The sequence below is a fragment of the Colossoma macropomum genome, unplaced genomic scaffold, assembly GCF_904425465.1.
Source record: "Colossoma macropomum unplaced genomic scaffold, Colossoma_macropomum, whole genome shotgun sequence".
In the NCBI taxonomy this organism is placed as follows: domain Eukaryota; kingdom Metazoa; phylum Chordata; class Actinopteri; order Characiformes; family Serrasalmidae; genus Colossoma; species Colossoma macropomum.
The window spans coordinates 2855868-2878248 of NW_023494796.1; the positions used below are offsets into that span (position 1 = coordinate 2855868).

Below are 22381 nucleotides of genomic sequence, written 5' to 3' on the forward strand. Positions count from 1 at the left end.
TGAGGCTGTTTTATTTACTAACAATGAAGACAATAAAGATGAATACCTTTTAAAAAAATCACCGTTTTAATGAATTTTCCTGCCAAGACAGAAGATTAAAAAATTAAACTCCAATGTGTTTTTCCTGTCAAAATTTATTACCAAGGATGTGCAAAGTAGCAGCAAGAAAACAGAACAAAACCAAATCAGTTTTCCTTTAATCAGATGAATAAAAGTCAATCTAAATCTAAACGTTAACTGTAAACAGTGCAGTCTGTGCTCTGTGCTCTGCTGTCTGTCCAAACTCTGCTGAAACTAAACTCTACAGTCTCAGGTCTTTACTGAACCGGAGGGACGTCAGCGTCTCTGGGCTCCTGTGAGAGGCCTGATCTCCTCTGAGAGCGGACACTCCGCTGTAGAGGAGACGCTCTGATGGAGGGGAAACTGGAGAATGTTTGTGGAAAGCTTCTTTATGAACAGTTAAATATGAACGGTTTTAGTCTAAACGCTTCATTTCAGCGGTCACCCTTCGTCCAGCTGCCCTGTGTGTCCGCTGAGAACTACCTCCTGAAACCGTTAGCGAGTGGGGCCAAGCGTTCGCGGAGAGCAGAGACCTGTTTGCAGTCGCTCTCCCATGTTCGGCGAATCTGAACGCACCGGCAGCCTCGATATCTGGAAAGTGAACAGAGTCACTGTGATTAACAGTTTCTTGCTCCTCTGTTCCAACTCCGTTACCGATTCCAGAGAAAATGCATTTCGGAATAGAAGAAGTTCCAGCTCAGCTCAGAGCATGAAGTAGGACGGAATTTAGCATTAGCTATCTAGCTCACTAGCACAACTATCGCCGCGTCCCAAACCACACACTTCTGTACTTCACACACTGCACTAATGAGTGCACCTCTCATGGTATATGCGCTATTGTTACACACTATTTAGTGAGCTAGTATGCGGTTTGGGACGCGGCGTATCTTACCGAGCTGAATCTTCTTCATCCAGTGAGCCGAGTTTCCTCTTCAGACGCTCCAGCGTGGGGGAGGAGCTCCCATAGCCAGCTAAGGCTTTACAGACAGCACAGCTACAACCTTTTCACTGAGTTTAGCTCCACACCTTTAGGATTCTGTTCTCGAGGCTGCCGTCGCGCTGCTGCTAACTCTCCAGTGAGCGGTAATGTCAGAACGTTCCTAGTGAGTGTGAGAAAGACGTGTAATGACGTCACCAACTAATCGACTACTAAATTAGTTGCCAACTAATTTGGTCGTCAATTTTAGTCGACTAAGTCAAATAATCGTTGCACCCCTAGTTGGATTAGCAGCACTCTGTGGTGTTGAAGTAACACCTAAAGTGTTGAATGAACTCTTACAGTGTTATATTAACACCTACAGTGTTTATTTAATACCTACAGTGTTGAATGAACTCTTACAGTGTTATATTAACACCTACAGTGTTTATTTAATACCTACAATGTTGAATGAACTCTTACAGTGTTGGATTAACACCTACAGTGTTTATTTAATACCTACAGTGTTGAATGAACTCTCAGTGTTATATTAACACCTAGTGTTTATTTAATACCCAGTGTTGAATGAACTCTTACAATGTTGGATTAATACCTACAGTGTTTATTTAATACCTAGTGTTGGATGAACTCTGTGTTGTATTAACACCTACAGTGTCTAATACCTACAGTGTTGAATGAACTCTTAGTGTTGTATTAACACCTGCAGTGTTTATTTAATACCTAGTGTTAAATGAACTCTTAGTGTTGTATTAACACCTACAGTGTTTATTTAAAACCTAGTGTTCAATGAACTCTTAGTGTTGTATTAACACCTACAGTGTTTATTTAAAACCTAGTGTTGAATGAACTCTTAGTGTTGTATTAACACCTACAGTGTTTATTTAATACCTACAGTGTTGAATGAACTCTTACAGTGTTAATACCTACAGTGTTTATTTAATACCTACAGTGTTGAATGAACTCTGGCAGTGTTGGATTGACACCTACAGTGTTTATTTAATACCTACAGTGTTGAATGAACTCTGGCAGTGTTGGATTGACACCTACAGTGTTGGCTTAATTCTTGCAATGTTGAACTGACGATGCCCCCACATGACTGCTTCATATTATTGGCTACCTTTGACCTGTGGGCTCTTATCAGTGAACCTATGGAGACACTGGGTCTATTAAATGCAAAAGACAGCTGTAAAAAAATGAAAGTGTCCTCAAACAGCCACATTTCTAATTTTAATTAACTACTGTTTAAATGTTAGTGTTGAATGAATTCTGCGGTACTGCATTAACTCTTGTGGTGTTGGATTAACACCTGCAGTGTTGAATTAGCTCTTGTGGTGTTGGATTAACACCTGCAGTGTTGAATTAACTCTTGTGATGTTGGATTAACACCTGCAGTGTTGAATTAACTCTTGTGGTGTTGGATTAACACCTGCAGTGTTGAATAAACCCTTGTAGTGTTGCGTTTGCACATACAGTGTTGAATTAACTCTTGTAGGGTTGGATTAACAACTCTTAGTGTTGTTGGATTAGCATCGCTCTGTAGTGTTAAAATAACTCCTACAGTGTTTATTTAACACCTACATTGTTGAATGAACTCTTGCAGTGTTGGATTAACACCTACAGTGTTGAATGAACTCTTGCAGTGTTGGATTAACACCTACAGTGTTGAATGAACTCTTGCAGTGTTGAACTGACAATTCAATCCCTCACATGACTGCTTCATATTATTGGCTACTTATTGCTTCGACCTGTGGGCTCTTATCTGTAAACCTATGGAGCCACTCATGGGTCTATTAATCACCACTGTGCAAAAGACAAAAAAATGAAAAAATGAAAGTGTCCTCATTCAGTCGCATTCTGAGTTTTAATTGAATTCCCTGTTTAAATGTTAGTGTTGAATGAATTCTGCAGTACTGCATTAACTCCTGTGTTGGATTAACACCTACACTGCTGAATTAACTCTTGCAGTGTTGGACTGACACCTGCAGCGTTTATTTGATACCTACAGTGTTGAATTAAATGTTCCAAAGCTGAATTGACCATACAAGCCCCCAACTACTTCATATTATTGACCAACTTATTTGTAGACCTATAGAACGAACCATGTGTCTGTTAATTATCACTATACAAGAGATAGCAGCAAAAAAAAGTGTCCTCATACAGTTACATTCCTAGTTTTAAGTGAATAACCTGTTTAAATGTTTGAGTTGAATTAATTCTATGGTATTGCATTAACTGGTGTTGGATTAACACCTACAGTGTTCAGTTAACTCTTGCAGCATTGGATTAAGACCTATAGTGTTAAATTAACTCTTACAGTGTTGGATTAAGGCCTATAGTGTTAAATTAACTCTTACAGTGTTGGATTAAGACCTATAGTGTTAAATTAACTCTTACAGTGTTGGATTAAGGCCCATAGTGTTAAATTAACTCTTACAGTGTTGGATTAACTGCTCTTAGTTTTATTATATTAAGAAATATGTAGTGTTGAATTAATACATATAGGGCAAAATTAACTCTTGCAGGGTGGATTAACACCCACAGTGTTGGATTAATTCTTGCAATGTTGAATTGACCACACAAGCCCCCACACAACTACACCATATTATTGGCTACCTTTGACCTGTGGGCTCTTATCTGTAAACCTATGGAGCCACTCATGGGTCTATTAATCACCACTGTGCAAAAGATGGCAGTGAAAATAGAAAGTGTCCTCATTCAGTCGCATTCTGAGTTTTATGTGAATGAGTGCTAGTGTTGAATGTAATCTATGATACTGCATTAATTTATGGTGCTGGATTAACACCTACAGTGTTTATTTAATGCCTACAGTGTTGAATCAACTCTTGCAGTGTTGGAATAACAACAATCTATAGTGTTAACACCTATAGTGCTAAATTAACTCTTTCAGGATTAACACATACAGTGTTTGTTTAACGCTTGCAGTGTTGGGTTAAAAAGTGTAGTGTTGAATTAACGCTTGCATTGTTGGATCGACATATACAGTGCTAAATTATCTCTTGCATTGTGGGATTAACACCTACAGTGTCGAATGAACTCTTGCAGTGTTGGATTAACAGCTCTTAGTGTCGTTGGATTAACAACACTGTACAGCGTTGCATTAACACCTATGGTGCTAAATTAATTTGCAGTGTTGGATTAACACTGGCAGTGTTGAAATAACTCTTACAATGTTGGATTAACACCTACAGTGCTAGATTAACTGCTATAACATTGCATTAGAATGCTACAGTTTTCCAGTAACTGTTACAGGGTTGGATTAACACTTACAATGTCCAATGTCAGCTCCTACAGCACTGGTTTAATACCTGGCGCTGAAGACCTAAAATGTATGTAAAAATCCAGTGGAAGCCCAAATGACCACTGTACCCAGATGTTCATTCAACACAGTGGGTTTCAGTTCCACAGTGGAGGGCTGGCTGTGACGGATATTAGCCACAGTGGAAATTTACTGTAGTTACAGAAGAGCACATTTCAAAGAGCAGCAGATTTACTGTACAAACTGAATAAAACCCAAAGTCAGTTTAGGAAACAATGGAGTTACATTACACAAGTTTGCCATTCGGGAGACAAGATGATTGTAAAAAAGTTAAATTATTTCAGAGAATTGACTGAAGTTGAGGGCCATAATCGAAGTGCATCATCTGTAGGAAATGTTTAGTCTGAAAATGTGGGTGCAGATGTCAGTGAGCTGTAAATCAGATTAGTTCATCAAATTAAGCATTTTTTATATTTTTTTCTGTATTTCTTGAACTTATTAACAGGCTTTTTTGCATTTTATCAAAAAAAAAAAAGTTAACTCATCCACAAAACACCACTAGATGGCAGTATAGCACAACTAACAAAGCCTGAGCAATGGAAATGACAGTCATCTTTAAGGCTTCTGAAATATCAGCAAAGATTATTTACACACAGTATTAACATCATATCATCAGTGTAAACACGATACGGAGAAAAGTACAACATTTAAGCTTCTATAGTGCAAATTAATCATGCTTAGTTCAGAAATGATGCAGAACTGCTTCCAGTAAAATGGAGAACCGTTCCATTGTGGTGAGTAAAGAACGCAGATGATCAAGTTTCCATAGTTACCAGTATGTATACAGTTCAGTGGGGCTGTAACAGTTCATTTACTGAACTTGATTACACTCAAAATCATCAACTGAAATTGACCCTTCAATGAATAAACAGTGATTAGTTGGCAGTTTGCATTACGATAATGCATATTTTAAGCTCTCCTATGGCCACTGATCCCTTTTATAAAGAGCAAGATGGACACCGCTATGGAAAACACACGGGAAAATAAAAAAATACTTAAATAAATAATTTTTGGAAATGTTTCAACACCGCAATGTTTGGGTGCCACACGTTTGCATATGATATCAAAATATCAGGCTAATATAAGCTTATTTTACCCCAGAAATCAGGCGGAATGGTGGCTATTTCAGCGGAATGATCCTGCACCTCCAATCATTCAGTTGTGGATAATTTGAGACTTTTTTCATAGCTTGTATTAATATTGTTTAAAAACATTTCTTTCTTATTTTTAAGCCAATTATTTCTGTCAAAGTGCCATCGCCAGCCCACTACAGACCACTGGCTCCCTCTCCTTGATCACCAGAGGGTCCAAGTGGTTGAAAAACCCTGCCATACACTTCACCCTGCTTATCCCAGCCACATGAGGGCGCTACAAAGCAATAAACTGCTTTTACTGAGAAAAAGACAACGTGCAAATCAAACAAAGAAAGCTGGAGAAGCAAACTAACTTTAAGACTGAACTTTGGAGGTGTGGAAAAATATCCCTCCCAAAAAGAATGGAAGCTGTAATAAAGGCAAAGAGTGAACAGACTAAATGCTGAAACAATGGGATGTTATGTTTAGTTGTTGAGGTGCTGAGTAATTTATGTGTTTTCTGCTTTTTACTGACACTTAACAATGAATACCTTGACTGGAAATTAAATAAAATAAGTGCTCAGTTCTCTAGATTTGAGCTCATATCGGGTAATATTGACGAAGACCATGTCATCCTCTGAGCACCAAGTAGTGCAAAATATGCATTGTAGAACCATCAGCATTTCTTTACCTACAACTCTGTATTCCGACTAAGTGTGAAACACCTAGTTTTATGAAGAAAATGAAAAAATTAATATGAACAGATCGACAGATTGGCCTTTTAAGTGCACTTAGAAATGTAACCCCACCCTCAGAACATGCAGGTCTTTTATCACTGCAGAAAGAACACTGTTAGCATATTCCCTGTTTTGTCAATACAAGCAACAACTCACTGATTTAGCTGATTCTCTCGCAAGCCAGCAAACAGTGAGGTTGGTAGATCACTCTGTAACTCACTAGTAACTCAAAAACCCTTAACCATGCTAGCCACGCAACTGCCAAGGAGGGGTTTCAGTCACTAAAGGCAACCGTACGGCCTGCTAACAGGCTTTAGCCGACCCTGTTGCTGGAGTTTAATGCTATCATCAGTTTCTGGTGGAATGCGACAATGCGTTCCTTCTGCAAGGGCCAGTGGACAATGCAGCGTGACTTTAGCATGCTTCGCCGTATCAGGAGAGACCGGCTCAGGCGATAGTCAGTGACGTCCTGAAGGAAAATTAGGACCAGGGAGTCTCGACTGTCTTCCATCAGCTGGTGCAGTGCATGGTGGGCTTTAAACCTAAGGAATGAGCAAGAGACAGGAGGTAAGCTTTGAGCCAATACCACTGACAAAGTGAAAGTAATTCATAATTAGCATCCTGTGTGCCGCATTATTACACTGTTACAAGAAAGATCTACTTGCTTGAGTAATCTGCTAAAGTGAATGTCTGTTTTGGTGAATATACAAGGAAGGAACATCTCTAGAGGAAGTGGACCTAAAGGAAGTGGCTACTGGCTTGTGGTCAAATTTGATCTGACGTCTTTCGGTTCTGCTCTTTCACTTTCCATGAAAATGTCATGCGGCGCTTGTGGTATTCTTAGACTTACTGTCTGCACCAGGGATCCTCCAAAAGTGCCTCTGTGACAACAAAAATGATCTTCCTTGACCTCCTTATGTTGTCAACAATGGTCTCCACCATGGAATAGCCTGGCACTGCATTGCGATCTTCCAAGAAAAAGCTCAGATTATCACCCTCTAAGGGAAGCAAGCTTCGTTCCACCCAGGCTTTGTCATCAGGAGCATGGATAACATAGGCATCATGTTCATATCTGTCTTCCGATAACCTTTTATATCTAGAGCCCTTCATACCTAGGGTGCGATTAATTAGGATGTTCCAGTAGAACTGAATCCTCCAGCCCTGAAAGTGTACCAGGAAGGCTATAACCATCAGACCAAGTACCAGAGTGCTGCTGAGCACATACAAGGCTTGGAAGAGAGTCAGGTTCTTGCAGGAGTCTGTCTCAAAGTATATCACAGAGCGGTTGAAGTAAGCCGGCGGAGTGTTGCAGATATAACCTTGTGCACGCACAGGGACGCTGGTGTTGGTGGTGTTAAGCCACTCGGAGAACCACTGGATGCTGTCACAGGTGCAGTCGAAGGGGTTGTGCTCCATGTGAAGCTCAGTCAGGTTGGACAGCGGCACGCCGAATGTCTCCATGGGCACCGACGTCAAAAGGTTCTTCTGCATCCGTAGGTAGCGCAAGGACTGCAAGTCATCAAATATGGAGCTCTGCAGGAAGTTCAGAAGATTCCCGCTAAGACTGAGTTCCTTTAGCTGGAAAAGGCCTCGCAAGGCTCTGAGTGGAATCTCATCCAGACCGTTATAATCCAGCTCTAGAACAGAGAGATTCTGAGTGTCCCTGAGGAACAGCACTGGACCCCCAGGGTAAGCGTTCTTCCACACTCTAGCCAGGTTGTTGTGCTGCATTCTCAACACCTTGAGATTGTGCAGTCCTTCCAGCAAGCCTCTGTTGATGTTTGCAATGTTATTATTGCTGAGATCCAGCACTGTGAGGTTGGTCAGCGGTCTGAATGGAGACGGTTCCATGTCTAGAGTTCCAGTCAATGCACGATTTAATGTTAGTATCCTCAACGTGGGCACATAGATGAAGGATGTGGGGGTTAAGCTGATCTTCTGCTGGTTGGAAGACAAGTAAATTTCCTCCACACTGTTGAGGCCCTGGAACTCCCCCCCAATTAGTTCCTGTGAGATAAAGTTGTACCTGAGCACAAGAGTGGTGAGGTTTCCAAGGCTTGAGAAAGCTCCACGTTCTAGCTTTGTGATCCCCGTTCCTGTCAGATTGAGCATCTGGAAGAACGGAGATCCATGCAAGGATGCAAAGGTGGTGTTGTCGACGGTCTTCAAACCTGTTTTGCTCCAGCTCAGGTCCAACTTTCTCAAAGATGGAAGTCCATAAAACATATTCTCACCGATCCTGCTAAAGGAAGTTTCCTTCATGAACAGATATTCCAGTTTGACCAGCGGCTGAAAAGAGAAGTCGTCTATTGTCGGGTAGTGAGACGTCTTGGTTTTAACAAGTGCCTTTTGTAAGTTGAGTTTGATCAGACTTTTCAGTCCTATGAAGGTACCTTTGGTCAGACTCTTTATATTGTTGTTCTCTAAAGAAAGGGACTCCAGCAGAGGAAGCCACTGAAAGGAGCCCTCAGCGATTCCGGCTATTTTGTTGTTGGAGAGGTCCAGTATGGTGAGGTTAGTCCTGGCCAAGCCTTGGAAGGTGCTGTTTATGAGCGTAGTTTGCTGAGTGTTGCGGAGCGAGAGGTTTCTCAAAGGCATGTCTGACAGCTCTTTGCACAGTTTGGTAAGGAACTGAGGGCTGAGGTTGCAGCCGTCCAACACCAGGTCTCGGAGTCCAGCGATGGGCTTGAAGCAGCCACTTTCCACCTGGAATGGTAAAAGAAACACTAGATTAGGGCTATGATAGGCCTGAATGCCTGATCCAGATTGTGTCTTAAGGTCATCTAGAGCTAGCCTTTTCCATATTCCATGTAAGAAACTTAAAAAGAGCCGTGAAGATTTTTATTACTGAATTTATAAAACAACTAAATACTTCACTTTTTACATACGCTCTTATTTTTCCTTATTTTTAAAAGCATGTTACTTTTGCACTATATTAATTGTCCTTTTATGAATTTTGGTCATGGTTTTTTCTTCTTTGTATGCCTTTAATTTATTTGATGTATTTTTTTTCCCTGTTGTTTTTTCACCTTGTACTGTAAAGTGCTTTGAGCAGCATTTTAAATATATGAAAGATGCTATATAAATAAAATGTATTATTATTATTTGTAGTGCAATTATACTATTTATGCATAGCAAAATATAATTACTCTGAAATACAACTAACCAATATTAAACAATAATAATACATTATTACTGTAAAATAAAACAGATTAAGAATATTTTAAAAGATTATACATAGTAATTACAAAAATAGGCATTGAATCTGTTGAATCTATTTCCGTAGACATTTTACTAACCAATTATTTGATTTATTCAGTCTATAGATTACATCAATATATATTGATTTACTTCACTGTACATTATACTAAGCAAGCAAGGATTTGATCTATTGGATCTACATTTTATATGGAGCAAGAATCTGAGCTACTGGATGTATTTCCTTACGTATTATTCTGACCAATGGTTTGATCTACTTGGAATCTATTTCAGTTTACACTGTACCCACCAATAATTTCATCTATTGGATCAAATTTATTATACAATATACCAACCAATGATTTAGGCTACTGGATCTGTTTCATTATACACTCCTTATGCACTTTATTAGGAACACCAGTGCACCCACTCATTCATCCATTTATCTAATCGCCAGTCATGTGGCTGCAGCGTAGTGCATATAATCATGCAGATATGGGCAGCAGCTTCAGGTAATGTTCACATCCACCATCAGAATGGAGAAAAATATGATCTTAGTGTTTTTGACTGTGGCATGACTGTTGGTGCCAGACGGGCTGGTTTGAGAATTTCTATACCTCCTGGGATTAGAGACACAACAGTCTCTAAAGCCACTCAGAATGGAGGAATAAAGAAAAAACATCCAATGAGCAGCTGTTCTGTTGATGAGAGAGGTCAGTGGAGAATGGCCAGACTGGTTCTAGCTGACAGGAAGGCTAAGATAACTCAGATAACTACTCTACAATTGTGGTGAGCAGAAAAGCTTCTCAGAGTACACAGCACACCGAGCTTTGGGGTGGATGGGCTACAACAGCAGAAGACCACGCCAGGTTCCACTTCTGTCAGCCACGAACAAAAAGCTGAGGCTACAGTGGACAGAGGCTCACCAACACTGGACAGCTGAAGACTGAAAAACATAGCCTGGTCTAATGAATTGGGATTTCTGCTGAGGCTCACAGACGGTAGGGCCAGAATTTGGCACCAACAGCATGAATCCATGGACCCAACCTGCCTTGTGTCAGGCTGGTGGAGGTGGTGTAATGGGGTGGGGATGTTTTCTTGGCACACTTTGGGCCGTTAATACCGATCAATCATCGCTTGATTACCACAGTCTGTTAGTGTGTTACTCCTGACCATGTTCATCCCTTCATGGCCACAGTTTACCATCTTCTAATGGCTACTTCCAGCATGATGATGCACCATGTCACACAGCAGAAGTAGCTCAAACTGGTTTCATGAACATGACAGAGAGTTCAGTGTTCTTCAGTGGCATTTACAGACACTGGAATGAATCCAATAGAACTCCTTTAGGATGTGGTAGAACTGGAGAATTACTGCATGAAAGTGCAGCTGAAAAATCTGCAGGAATTGTATGACGATCACGTCAACATGGCCCAGAAAGTTTCCAACATCTTGTGGAATCAATGCCACAAAGAACTTAAGCTGTTTTGAGAGCAAAGGGAGGAACTACCCAGTATCAGTATAGGGTTCCTAATAAAGTGCTCGTTAACTGTATATGATACTAACCAATGATTCGATCTACAGCTGGTCATTAAAAAACTGTCCATTACATTCTGGTTCCATGGACTCTGTCATATTCACCCAGAGCAGCTCAGTAAAACCCAATAAAGATAAAGTGAACAACTAAAACCTTCTGTAGATTTAATATGATACATTTAAATATAGTTTCAAAGGTCTCTTCAATCTGAAGTTCAAGCTCAAACCGGGTCACTGGAGCAGCCTTTCTCCTGGACTGATCAGAGGTGCGGTCAACCTTTATGGCAGGATATATAACTCTTTTATTGAACTCTTCAGTCCAAATGGTGCCCAGTAACACCTGCTATCACTGGAGTAAAGGCAAATATTATCTTTAATGTCCAAACGTGCATGTTTAGATTACAGCAGAAAAGCTGGTGATGGTCCATGTTATGGTAATAAGTACAAGTATCCAGTTCCTTTTCAGTGTGCTCTCCCGGTTCCCCTTTAGATGACGTTGAGAAATCAAAGTGCTACTAGCACGAGCAATAATGAATCATCTGCCCATGAGAAAAATATTATACCATAAACATTTCCTCTATTTCTGCATATTAGTCAGGTCTAAACGGTTTCAGGTCCTCAATCAAGATGTAATAAGACAAGGAGAACATGAAGAAACACAAAACATAGTTTAACTGGTCAGTACATTTATTAAAGTAAAATATGTTTTGTCACATCCATGTGAAAAAGTAACTGCCCTCTAAACTTAATAACTGGTTGTGCCACCTGTTGCCACAGTAAGATATTCTCATAGGGGAATGCTGTGTTGGCTTCACGCCAGATGTAATTCCACAATCCAAAAAAAATCCAAGATCAGTCCACAAAACAAAACAGCTCTGGCAAATGTGAGACGAGCCTTTGTGTTAGCAGTGGTTTTCACCTTAAAACTCCTCCAAAACGACCTGAGGAAAGGAGACGCCATTCTTCCCACTCTCTATCTAATCATGAACACTGATCTGATCTGATGCATGCCAGGCCTGCAGTTCCTCGCTGTGCTACTGGAGGAATTTTGGCACACACTGGCCTCTTCAAGAAAATTCAGCACTGCACCAAATTTTCCCCATTTGGAGATAATGGCTCTTACTGTGGTTCGCTGGAGTCCCAGAGCCTTTGAAATGGGTTTGTAACCCTTTAAAGCAGGGGGAATGCAACGGGGCCTAAACCTGACCAAACCTGACGGGAGCAGTCGGGTCCCGTCGGGTTCAGACAAACATTTCAAGCTTTACTTACAATAAACTAAGACTGAAGGCTAAAATTTATGGAAGCTAATTATTTTGTGTAACTGGTTACAGCTCAGCTTTTCATTATGGCAAATTATGTTTTTGCATATCGGTTTTATTTCAGTTTAATATCTTTTTTGCACTAAATATTTATTGCTACTGTGTTTTTTTTTCATATTTACATGTAGCGTGCTGATGCACTCACTCAAACAAACACCCACGAATAACAGGTCAAATATAATAATCATTAACTGTGTGTGACTTCCTTTCAGAGTCGAGGTTGAAAGTACTAAAGGTACTATGAAATAAACTGATCTGTCAACTTCAAGCTTTATAGTCATGGCCATATTACAGGGGGATCCCACAAAGTTTTCAAAGTTTCTGCATAATTAAATGGTTAAGATGTAAAAAAGTCACTCAGAGTGGTTTGATGTAAAATAATCCATTCTAGAGAAACTTACCAAGTCACAGTGGTGGTGAGAGGAACCAGACCTGAAGAGCTTAAAGCCCCTAAAAGCTCCATCACAGACTGTTAGTACACTAAATGCTAACAGATGCACTGTTTTACAACAGTTTTATGAAGGTTTTGGCATAAAATATTCATTTTTTAAACCCGTTTATGCCAGAGAGAAACACAGTGCATTCCGAGGCCAAACAGTCCCCAAAGGAAACTTATTACTGCAGGTTTATTAGCAGTATGTAGGTTCAGTGGTGGGTTTGGATGGTAAATAAAATGGCTATATATCGTATATTGTATATATTGTATATAGCGTATATGTATATTGTATTGCAGACATGGCGACGCCTGTAAACAAACGTGTCTACAATGAACAATTTCACATCAAACCACTCTGAATTACTTTTTTAACATCTCAAAGACTGAATCATGCAGAAATTCTGAAAAACATTTCTCTTCAAAGTACATGTATTTACGGAAAAGATCTGGGTGACTATTGACTTCTAGTGTTAGCGATATTCACCCTCACGGCTCCAGCTCTAAACTAAAAAAGCTAAATTTTAATTCCAGTCTTGATCGACCAAGTCTGGGTTTGTGGCTGTGTAAACTCTTTTAAGACTGTTGTATGTAAATGACCTCAGTTCTGATTGGCTACCCTGTGCTGTCATTCAGAAAGCAGCCCAGGAGGACGGATATGGAGCTATGAGGCGGTTCTCCTCCAGACACACGTGCTACAACCCTATTCCTCAAACCTCGGCAGGTTCTGGGTTAGTGAAAGTGGAACGGGGGAGGACCAGCTGTGTTCTTACCTTCTTCAGAGGCAGAGAGGAAAGCCCCAGCACCCGAAACGACGAGGAGCTGCTGAGAAAAGAGAAGTCGTCCCTCTTCAGGGTTGTGAAGTCGTTCCCAGACAGGATGAGGGTCACCAGGCCGGGCAGCTGGGGCCGAGAGCCCAGGCTAGCGGAGGTCAGCTTGTTACGGGAAACGTCCAACCATGTCAGGTTCTGCCCAAATACAGCAAAGAGAGGAGATCAGAGGAATGACAAGGGATTTTGGCCAAAATTCAAATTTACACAGATTTCCCTTTACTCCCAGGGAGTGAGCAGATATCGGTCTGCTGGCTTGATAAGATCAGCACCCTGCTGACCATGTGCCACTGCGGGCCCACGTCGGACCACCTGGATTACTGTCCTGCACACTAACTGGCTTTAATATATATATATACTCACAATACAAATAACTGAGAGAGAGAACATAATGACCGTGCTCACTCTCACAAAGATGGTTCTTCAAGAGTTCTTTACAAATGTAAAAAATAAGGAAATTGGTTCTATATACAACCATAACCACTCAAAGAACCCTTTGCGTGATGAAATCATTCTTCAGCTTGACGGAGAATGTGCTGTGGTTCTATACAGCACCAGAAAGGGTTCTTCTGTTGTCAGTGTGTCAGGCTTCCCTGATAGCAAGGCGATAGTGGACCACTGCTGGCCCGCTGATGGTCCACTGGCGTTTTGTTCAGGGTTCTCCGATGTTTAAGCAGAGTATTAGACGAAATTCCCCTGATCATCACTCGTTTTCCACTCACAGTCCAGTTTACCGATTCATCCTTCGTTCCTTTCTTTAGTTCTACTTTGTAAATTAGTTTAGTAAATAACTTCAATCCAGCTCAGCTTCAGCAACGTTTACAGGAAAATCATTTTATATCAGGTCATTATTTTATTCTCACTCAGCTGTTTGTAATATTTGTCTTATTTTCTAAAATAAAAGTCCCTGTGCATTTAAAATCTGTTTGAGGAGATTAAAACTAGTTAAAGCTTGTGTGCAGGACAGTAATCTGGGTGGTCCGAGGGGGGACCAGCAGTGGCAAACAGTCAGTGGGATGCCGACCTTATCAAGCCAGCGGACCAATATGTGCTCGCTATCTGGGTTGTTACAACAGAAGAACCTTGGTGCTACATAGAACCCTTTGCAAAAAGGTTCTATATAAAACATTCTACAGCACATTCTGTATCAATCTGAAGAACCATTTAATCATGCAAAGAACCTTAATGCATTCAATCTGCATTGTCAAAGCGTTCTTCAGTTTGCTTTCAGTGTGTTTTATATGGTTCTATATAGAACCTTTTCTATATAGCACCAAAAAAGGTTCTTCTATTGTTACAGGCTTAACATCGTAACAATGGAATAACCCTTTTATGTGCTCTACAGAACCCTTTTTAAAAAAGTTCTATATAGAACCATCTACAGCACAATCTGAAGAACCTTTTCATGATGCAAGGAACCCTTTCATGATGCAAAGTGTTCTTTGAGTGTTCATGGGTTTTTAGAGAACCATGTTCTTTACTAAAGAACCCTTGAAGAACCATCTTTTTTAGGGGTGTTGTTATGCAAAATTTCAGCGTAACGTAAAGATGTTTGATACAATCTGAAAAACAAAAAATATTATATAGTGCAGCTTTAAAGGTGCAGTGTGTAAGATTGAGTGCCATCTAGTGGTGAGGTTGCAGATTGACCCTCTCTCGCTTTCGCTTGCGCTCAATAATAAGTCTGATCCTCCGTTTAGTCAATTTGGGTTCTCAAACTTCTCACAACACAAACCAGTGAGCAGCACCAGCAACAACCACTGGTTCTTCTTCTTTCTGCGTCGTCCAACCGGAGCTACAGCGCCACCAAATTCAAGCTGCTTCAACGTAAAAACACGAAAGGCGCCCTCTAGAGTCAGTGTTTGGTTTGTCTGTTCTGAGCAAGTGGAGAAACATGGCGGCGGCAGCCTCTGTTGAGGAGGAGCCGCTCGCTATGTAGATATGAAGGGCTCATTCTAAGATAACGAAAACATAATGATTCATAGTTACATAGGTGATTATACACCAATGAGAACATGGTTTATTCTGTACTCCATTGCTGCTAATAGAGCCCACTAAATTTTACATACTGCACCTTTAATGTTTTATTTTATAAAGTTCACTGTTTTTGTAAATATATGTTCATTCAGAAATTGAACTAAAACTCCATTGCTGCTCATAGAGCCCACTAAATTTTACATACGGCACCTTTAATGTTTTATTTTATAAAGTTCACTGTTTTTGTAAATATATGTTCATTCAGAAATTGAACTAAAACTCCATTGCTGCTCATAGAGCCCACTAAATTTTATATACTGTACCTTTAATGTTTTATTTTATAAAGTTCAGTGTTTTTGCAAATATATGTTCATTCAGAAATTTAACTAAAAACTCCATTGCTGCTATTAGAGCCCACTAAATTTTACACACTGTACCTTTAATGTTTTTGCAAATACATGTTCATTCAGAAATTGAACTGAAAATCTATCCATTATAAATAAATATGATTGAGCTGGATTAAACAATGCTCAGACATTTAATCAGCCATTTGTTATTGAACAGTATTGGAATTATAGCCAATCTGAACAAAGCAGATGAAGTGAAAGCATAAATTTCAACTGAGCCGTGAGCTGCAGTAACCGGTTTACCCAGCCGTTAGGCAGCACCGCTCACTACAGCAGAGCCGGTTCAGAACGTAAGGGTAAATGCTTTGCTGTTGGCGTTTGTGTCTACATTGATAGGAGTCGATAATCCTGACGTGTCTTAACTGGCTTTATTAACACCGCGGCTCCACCCAGTGATTCACACCAATCCAGTAATGTAGGTCAACGGTGTTTGTATCACACACAGAGCTGAAGTCTGCTGGACTCTGTAGAAAATAACCAGTAAACATCATAACAGGAGTCACCGCAACGAGAGCCGAGCCTGAAAACGCAGCGATGAATCAATAAAACATTATTCATTAACAATAATGCACATTTAGACCGATTTCGTTTGAAGTTTTGTGATGGGAGGGATCCTCATGAAAGGCTAATGTCGCTAACACTAGAAGTCAATAGTCACCCAAATCTTTCCCATAAATACATCCCCCGAAATCAGCATCCAGCTCTTCGTTAATGTTGTGTAGACTTGTCAATGTGGTTTAGTGCTCAATACGACTCACTGTAAACTAGTCTAATGAGAGAGAACGTCCCCTCAGATGGTTCCAGTCATCCTAGACCAGGGGTCACCAGGTCCATCCATGTGGCTGGAGGGTCTCAGTTTTGGTTGCAAATAAAAGTGTTAAATTCTTAAAACACCCAATGGAAAATTATCCAATCAAGATTCACTTCTTCGGTGTATCTGGGTAGAAACGGCCAAGGAGGCTCTACCGTTGGTTAGGACTTCAGGAGCTGGACTGAGGGTCTAACGTGTCAGACTAACCACTTACACAGTTAGGAAGACGCTGTGAAACCAACCAATCATGCTTTGATGTTTTTAGTCAGTGGGAGCAGATTTGAAAAAAAGGTTTCTATAAATATTCTGGAAGTTCTAGATACGTCACTGACTGGGAATACGAGCTGTATTTCAGTTGTTAGAAACAGAGGAAACAGCAGCAGCTCTATGGACTCTTTACTGGAGGAGTCACTGTAAAACTGATACAACAGTACAAGGCAAAATACACGTTAACGTCTTTTACACGCTTCAGCTTTTAGCTTAGAGCTAACACAGTATTAGAATCCCCATAGCAGAAATGAGCATTTTCATAGTTTTTGACCTAGTTTTGACATTTATGGCTCAAACTGAAGGCCTGGCTCCAATAATTACAGTTCAACACTTCGCTTACTCGCTAAAGAAGAAGTCTAGCCGTTCACTCACAGCACAAACCAGCAGGACTATTGTAGGTCAGTCTTAGTCGCCTCTCTGCTTAATCTCAGAGACAAATAAAGGTTAGAAATGGCCGGGTCTAAGGATGAACTAAGGTTCTAGATACACAAACCCACAGAAAACAGAATAAGTGGACGTTAATTTAAAGCAGGAGAAATATAGGCTACTGGCCCTTTAAGCTCTGGGTCAAGTTCAGCGAGCCGCTGCTCAGTGCTGGACAGCTGAGCGTCCAGCTCCTGCGTGTGCACACGTGACAGGACCTACCTTCATGACTGAGAAAGGCTCGCCGCGGAGCTTCAGCCGGTTGTCCGAAAGGTCGAGGTGGGTCAGGCTCGAGCAGTTCCTCAGGTCGCTCTCGGTCAGCTGGTGGACCTCGTTGCGCTGGACGCTGAGGCGCCGCAGGCGGGGCAGCGAGTCACACGGTCCCCGTCCCAGCGTCGTAATGGAGTTATAGCTCACGTCCAGGTGCTCCAAACCCGGGTAGCGTCCCAGGGCCGCGGGGTCCAGGGCGGTCAGCCGGTTATGGGACATGTCCAGGGAGCTGATGTTCCGGGGAAGGTCTGGAGGTACATTGTTCAGCTTCAGGTGGCTGCAGTCGGCCCTGCGCCGCTCCACCGTACATGCGGTCTTGTGCGGAGACGCGCTGCCTGGATACGGACGGAGGATTCCCACGCAAAGGAGCAGCGAGAGGGCGGAGCTTCGCAGGACCATGCTGTGACATCACAAAGAGATCAGATCTTCATGAGAAAGTGGGTAAAACCCCTTTTATATGTATTTATTACATGGTTTAATTAAGCATCTTATTAAAATAACTGTAATTAACGTTAACACTCATTAAAGGGCCCATATCAGAGAAAACCAGCCTTCTCTGTGTTAAATAGGAGTTTGATCCATCTAAACATGGTTAAAGTTTAAAAACTTCCCGGTCCGTGAGGTTAGGCTGCAAAGACCGCCTGTTCTATTCACTGTTTTGTGACGTCACAAAAACCAACACATTTACATACATCCGCCTGTGGAGCCTACAGGAGTTTAACTCCTCTACTCGCTAGGGCTGAACCTGCTTTTTTCACGAGACACAATACAGGTCAGCCAATCAGAACTGAGCTCATTTGCATGTGTCCATCTTAAAGGGGAATTCCACCATTTTTACAATTCAGTCCTTAAGTTGTAATCAGAGTGATTCAGAGTGGTTTGGTGTGAAATGGTCCAGATGTCTTTACAGTGGTGGTGATAGGAACCAGGGGTCGCCATGACTACAACACAAATATAGACATTTTATTTACTATCCAGAACCACCAGTGAACCTACACGAGTCTTCTGAGTCTATATGGAATGTTGATGATGGAAAATAGTGGAAAATCTGAAATAATACGTTTTCTCTGGGGACTATTTTGCCTCACAGCGCCCTGCATGTATCCCTCCACCATGAATGGAGTTTAAGTTCTCTAAACTATCATAAAACAGTGTCTCAGTCATCAGGCAGTGAATTCATAACCATTTCATGTAGTAACTTTCTGTGAGGGAGCTTTTAGAGGTGGACGTCTGGTTCCTATCACCACCACTGTGAACAGCTCTGACTCAGTCAGTTTCTCTAGAACAGAGCGTTTCACTCCAAACCACTCTGAACTGCTCTGTTTACATCTTAACCACTTAATTATGTGGAATTTCTAAAAAACAGTGGAGTTGTCCTTTGAAGGAAGAGTAAGAGAAAGAGCCCGTTCAATTCTGTGGATGGAAAATGGTCAAAAAAGAGGAACGGCTTTGCTTTCTAATGGGAACTGACTTCCAAGAGACCACCAGGTTCCTTTAGAGTACCATTAGGAAACCATTAAGTCCATTTAGAATCAGCCGCTGGTCACCCTGTTAAACCATTAGAATCCATTACATTGTGATATCAACCCATTAAAAAGCTAAAACACATCACGAAACCACGAAGAAGCACCAGAAACACTTATTTTCTGTGGGTTTTTATCAGCAGAGTGGATTAAAAACTACTATGAACGCAGTAAAAGCGCATACTGGCTCTTTAACGCCTTCACAGCCCCTTAGTGTTATAATGCAGCAGCGGGCAGAAATAAAGTAGCTCGGGTTTCAGCGCAGCTGTTTCTACACACTGAGCCACGCTCGATTCCTATCATATCCAGTTTATACGCCACAGCTATGACGCATTATAGCTGAAAGCGTCGCGCTGAGCGCACTTACTCGAATCTGGACGGATCCCGTGTCTCACCTGCAGCAAATCCCCCGAGAGATGTGTCGAAAGGGCGGCTCTGCTCGTCTCCTGGGCTCAGCGCGGTCGCCGCGGCGCCTCTGACGTCACCGCAAACACAAACAGACAGCGCTCGGGCTCAAATGAGCTGTGTTCGGGAAAGGGGGAATGGGGGGTCGCTGGGGGGGGTTGGAGACCCTTACAGAGCTCACATATCATCTCTAAACTCAGACCTAATCTCTAAACTCCACACCGAGCAGATCAGACAGGAAAACGCCGAGTTAGCTTCGTTTCCTTCAGCCGCTTGTTGGAATTTTCCGGTCCACCTTAAATGGCCCGAGGCGCCACAGTGTAACTGCTGCACCGTTTAAGGTGGGACGGAAAATGCCAACAAGCACCTGGCAAATGGGAAGCTAAGCTAGGCTTCGTTTGTATGTAAGCATTTCCAGGGAATCTCGCTGCTTGTGAACGTCCTCCGCGTTTGTTTACGGTTCCAGCGGTCGCCTCAAACTGGTTTCCAGTTTCTTTTCCTCCTTGGCCAGTTCCTCATTCCCACGGAGGAGGACACGGCCTCGGTGAAACGGCCTACACGCTCCACGGCTGCACCCCAGAGTCGTTTGAGCTCAACATGAATGAACTGAAACGCCTTATTGCAGAACTAGGCTGTGTTAAAGGGGAACTCCGCCAAATTTTCAAAATTTCTACATTGGTGGTGATGGGAACTCCACAACGCGACTATATCTGTTATTATTATTATTATTATTATGTACACGTGTCTTAGTTTATTATATGTAGTGGATAAATCTGGAAAAAAGGTTTTTCTTTAGGGTCTATTTCGCCTCAGGACACCCTGCAAACGCTTCTCTGCCATTAATGGACCTTAAAAAGTCTCACAGTTATCGTATCATAATAATCTTTTACACATAACATCAGTGAATTCATAACCATTTACTGTAGGAACTTTCTGTGAGGGAGCTTTTAGAGGGGGACGTCTGGTTCCTATCACCACCACTGTGAACAGCTCTGACTCAGTAAGTTTATCTAGAACAGAGCGTTTCACACCAAACCGCTCTGATTGGCTCTATTTACGTCATAACGATGTAGTTATACAGAAATTTTGAAAAAGTGGTGAACTACCCCTTTCATCCATTCCCTGCATTTAGTGTGGTATTAGAGTTCGTTTGTTTTTTGTTTTTGTTTTGTTTTGTGTTACATGTCATTTTCATACTTTCATTCATAATCGAACCTGGATTTTGAAAGTCAATTGAAAGGGCAACTCCACTGATTTTTCAAAATTAGATTTTTAAAAGGAAATAAAAAAATGAATATGGACGTTAGCTCGAATTTTGAACCCTGATCGCTCTCACTTAATATATTCGAATATTAATATGTTTGTTTCAAACAGCCACTGACCAGCAGAGGACGCTAAAGGACTCTAAGTGAAGCACAGGGCGACTCCACCAAAATATAGGAACTTAAAAAGGTTGGCATTTCTTCATTAACAGCTTGTCCTGGTGTGATGTGTTTAGGGGGTCCTGGTTCTGTAATGAAGAACACAGAGGACTCAGAATGTCTTCCTGCTCTACAGAGAACAAACTCTAACATGGCGTCTTCTGCACAGTTCAGTGCACCGTTACTGTTTATTCACAACAGGGGCATAACACAACACGGCCTGTACAGAAGTTACGGCACCCTCTATTTTCATGATTTATTTTTCTCCAATGTGTTAAACACACATTTAAGATGGCTCTTCAAGGGTTCTCTAAGAAAGACAGTGGTTCTAGATAGAACCGTGAACACTAAAGGAACCAATTTCATGCCTAAATGCTTCTCTGCATGGTGAAGTGGTTCTTTAGACTGATGAAGAATATGTGTTATGGTTCTATATAGCACTAAAAAGGGTTCTGCTATTGTTGCAATGTCAAACGTGCAACAACAGAAGAACCCTTTTTAGTGTTCTATAGAACCATATACAGCACATTCTCCATCGACCTGGAGAACCATTTCACCATGCAGAGAACCATTTAGGCATGAAATTGGTTCTATATAGAATTTATGTTTCTAAATGGAACCTTTGCCTTTACTAAAGAACCCTTGAAGAACCATCTTTTCAAAGAGTGTGTATATATATTTCTTTTCTATGTACAGTACAGCGCAGATGTTGTAGAAACCAAGAAAAAAATCTGTTTTTTTACAATTTGATGTAAAAAAAATGATAAAATTATAATTAAAATAATAATAATAATAAAATATTAAACAATTATATTTTGATATTTATTGGCTCAGAAAAATGACAACAAATGCATATTAATAGTACAGTAAGCAGTGGTCAGATTATATATATATATAATTTTTGTTAATCATTAAGTGCAGAAAACCAGATTTTATCAGTAATCTGATCAACGTGTTTACATGCACTTGACTAATCAAAGTGAAACTCCAAGTCTACATGAGTCAGACAGTAATCAGATTTCTGCTTTACAACAAGCCAATAAACTCACAGAATGCGACGTAAACGTAAAGTAAAGCTCAAACTTTACGTTGTGGCTTTTTTAAACAAACATCGCGCTTTACCTGAAAATATGAACAAACATCATCTAGAAGATGAAGAACAATTAAATCCTTTATTTCGTTTTTGGTTTCAGCGTCGCTCCAACAGTGTTTTGCTGCATCTCACGCCGACTCAGCTCACTTATTTCCGGTGCCGCCGTCTGATCTCGCGCATGCTCAGACTGAGAAATGTGAAAGAAATCAGAGTAAGAGTTCACAGCGCTGAGAAACCTGATTACTGAGCTAAAATCCAGCTTCTTTATCAGATTTCTTAATCAGATTTCTAGATCTGATTATGGTGTTTACATGACCATTT

General features: G+C 41.0%; 1 protein-coding gene across 2 annotated transcripts; it reads right to left on the reverse strand.

The window, feature by feature from the left end:
• Positions 1 to 4487: 4487 nt before the first annotated feature.
• tlr3 (toll-like receptor 3) lies at positions 4488 to 20095 on the reverse strand. 2 transcript variants are annotated; one of them, XM_036583629.1, is made up of 5 exons: positions 19509 to 20095; positions 17571 to 18018; positions 13404 to 13598; positions 6995 to 8850; positions 4488 to 6686 (listed from the first exon to the last, which is right to left on the reverse strand). In XM_036583629.1, exons 2-5 carry the CDS (start codon positions 18015 to 18017, stop codon positions 6458 to 6460), a joined length of 2727 nt encoding a protein of 908 aa, XP_036439522.1. In that variant the 5' UTR covers position 18018; positions 19509 to 20095; the 3' UTR covers positions 4488 to 6457. The 2 variants fall into 2 exon arrangements, with proteins under 2 accessions (XP_036439522.1, XP_036439521.1); XM_036583628.1 differs by having other exon boundaries at positions 6458 to 6686; positions 19537 to 20095.
• Positions 20096 to 22381: the final 2286 nt, after the last annotated feature.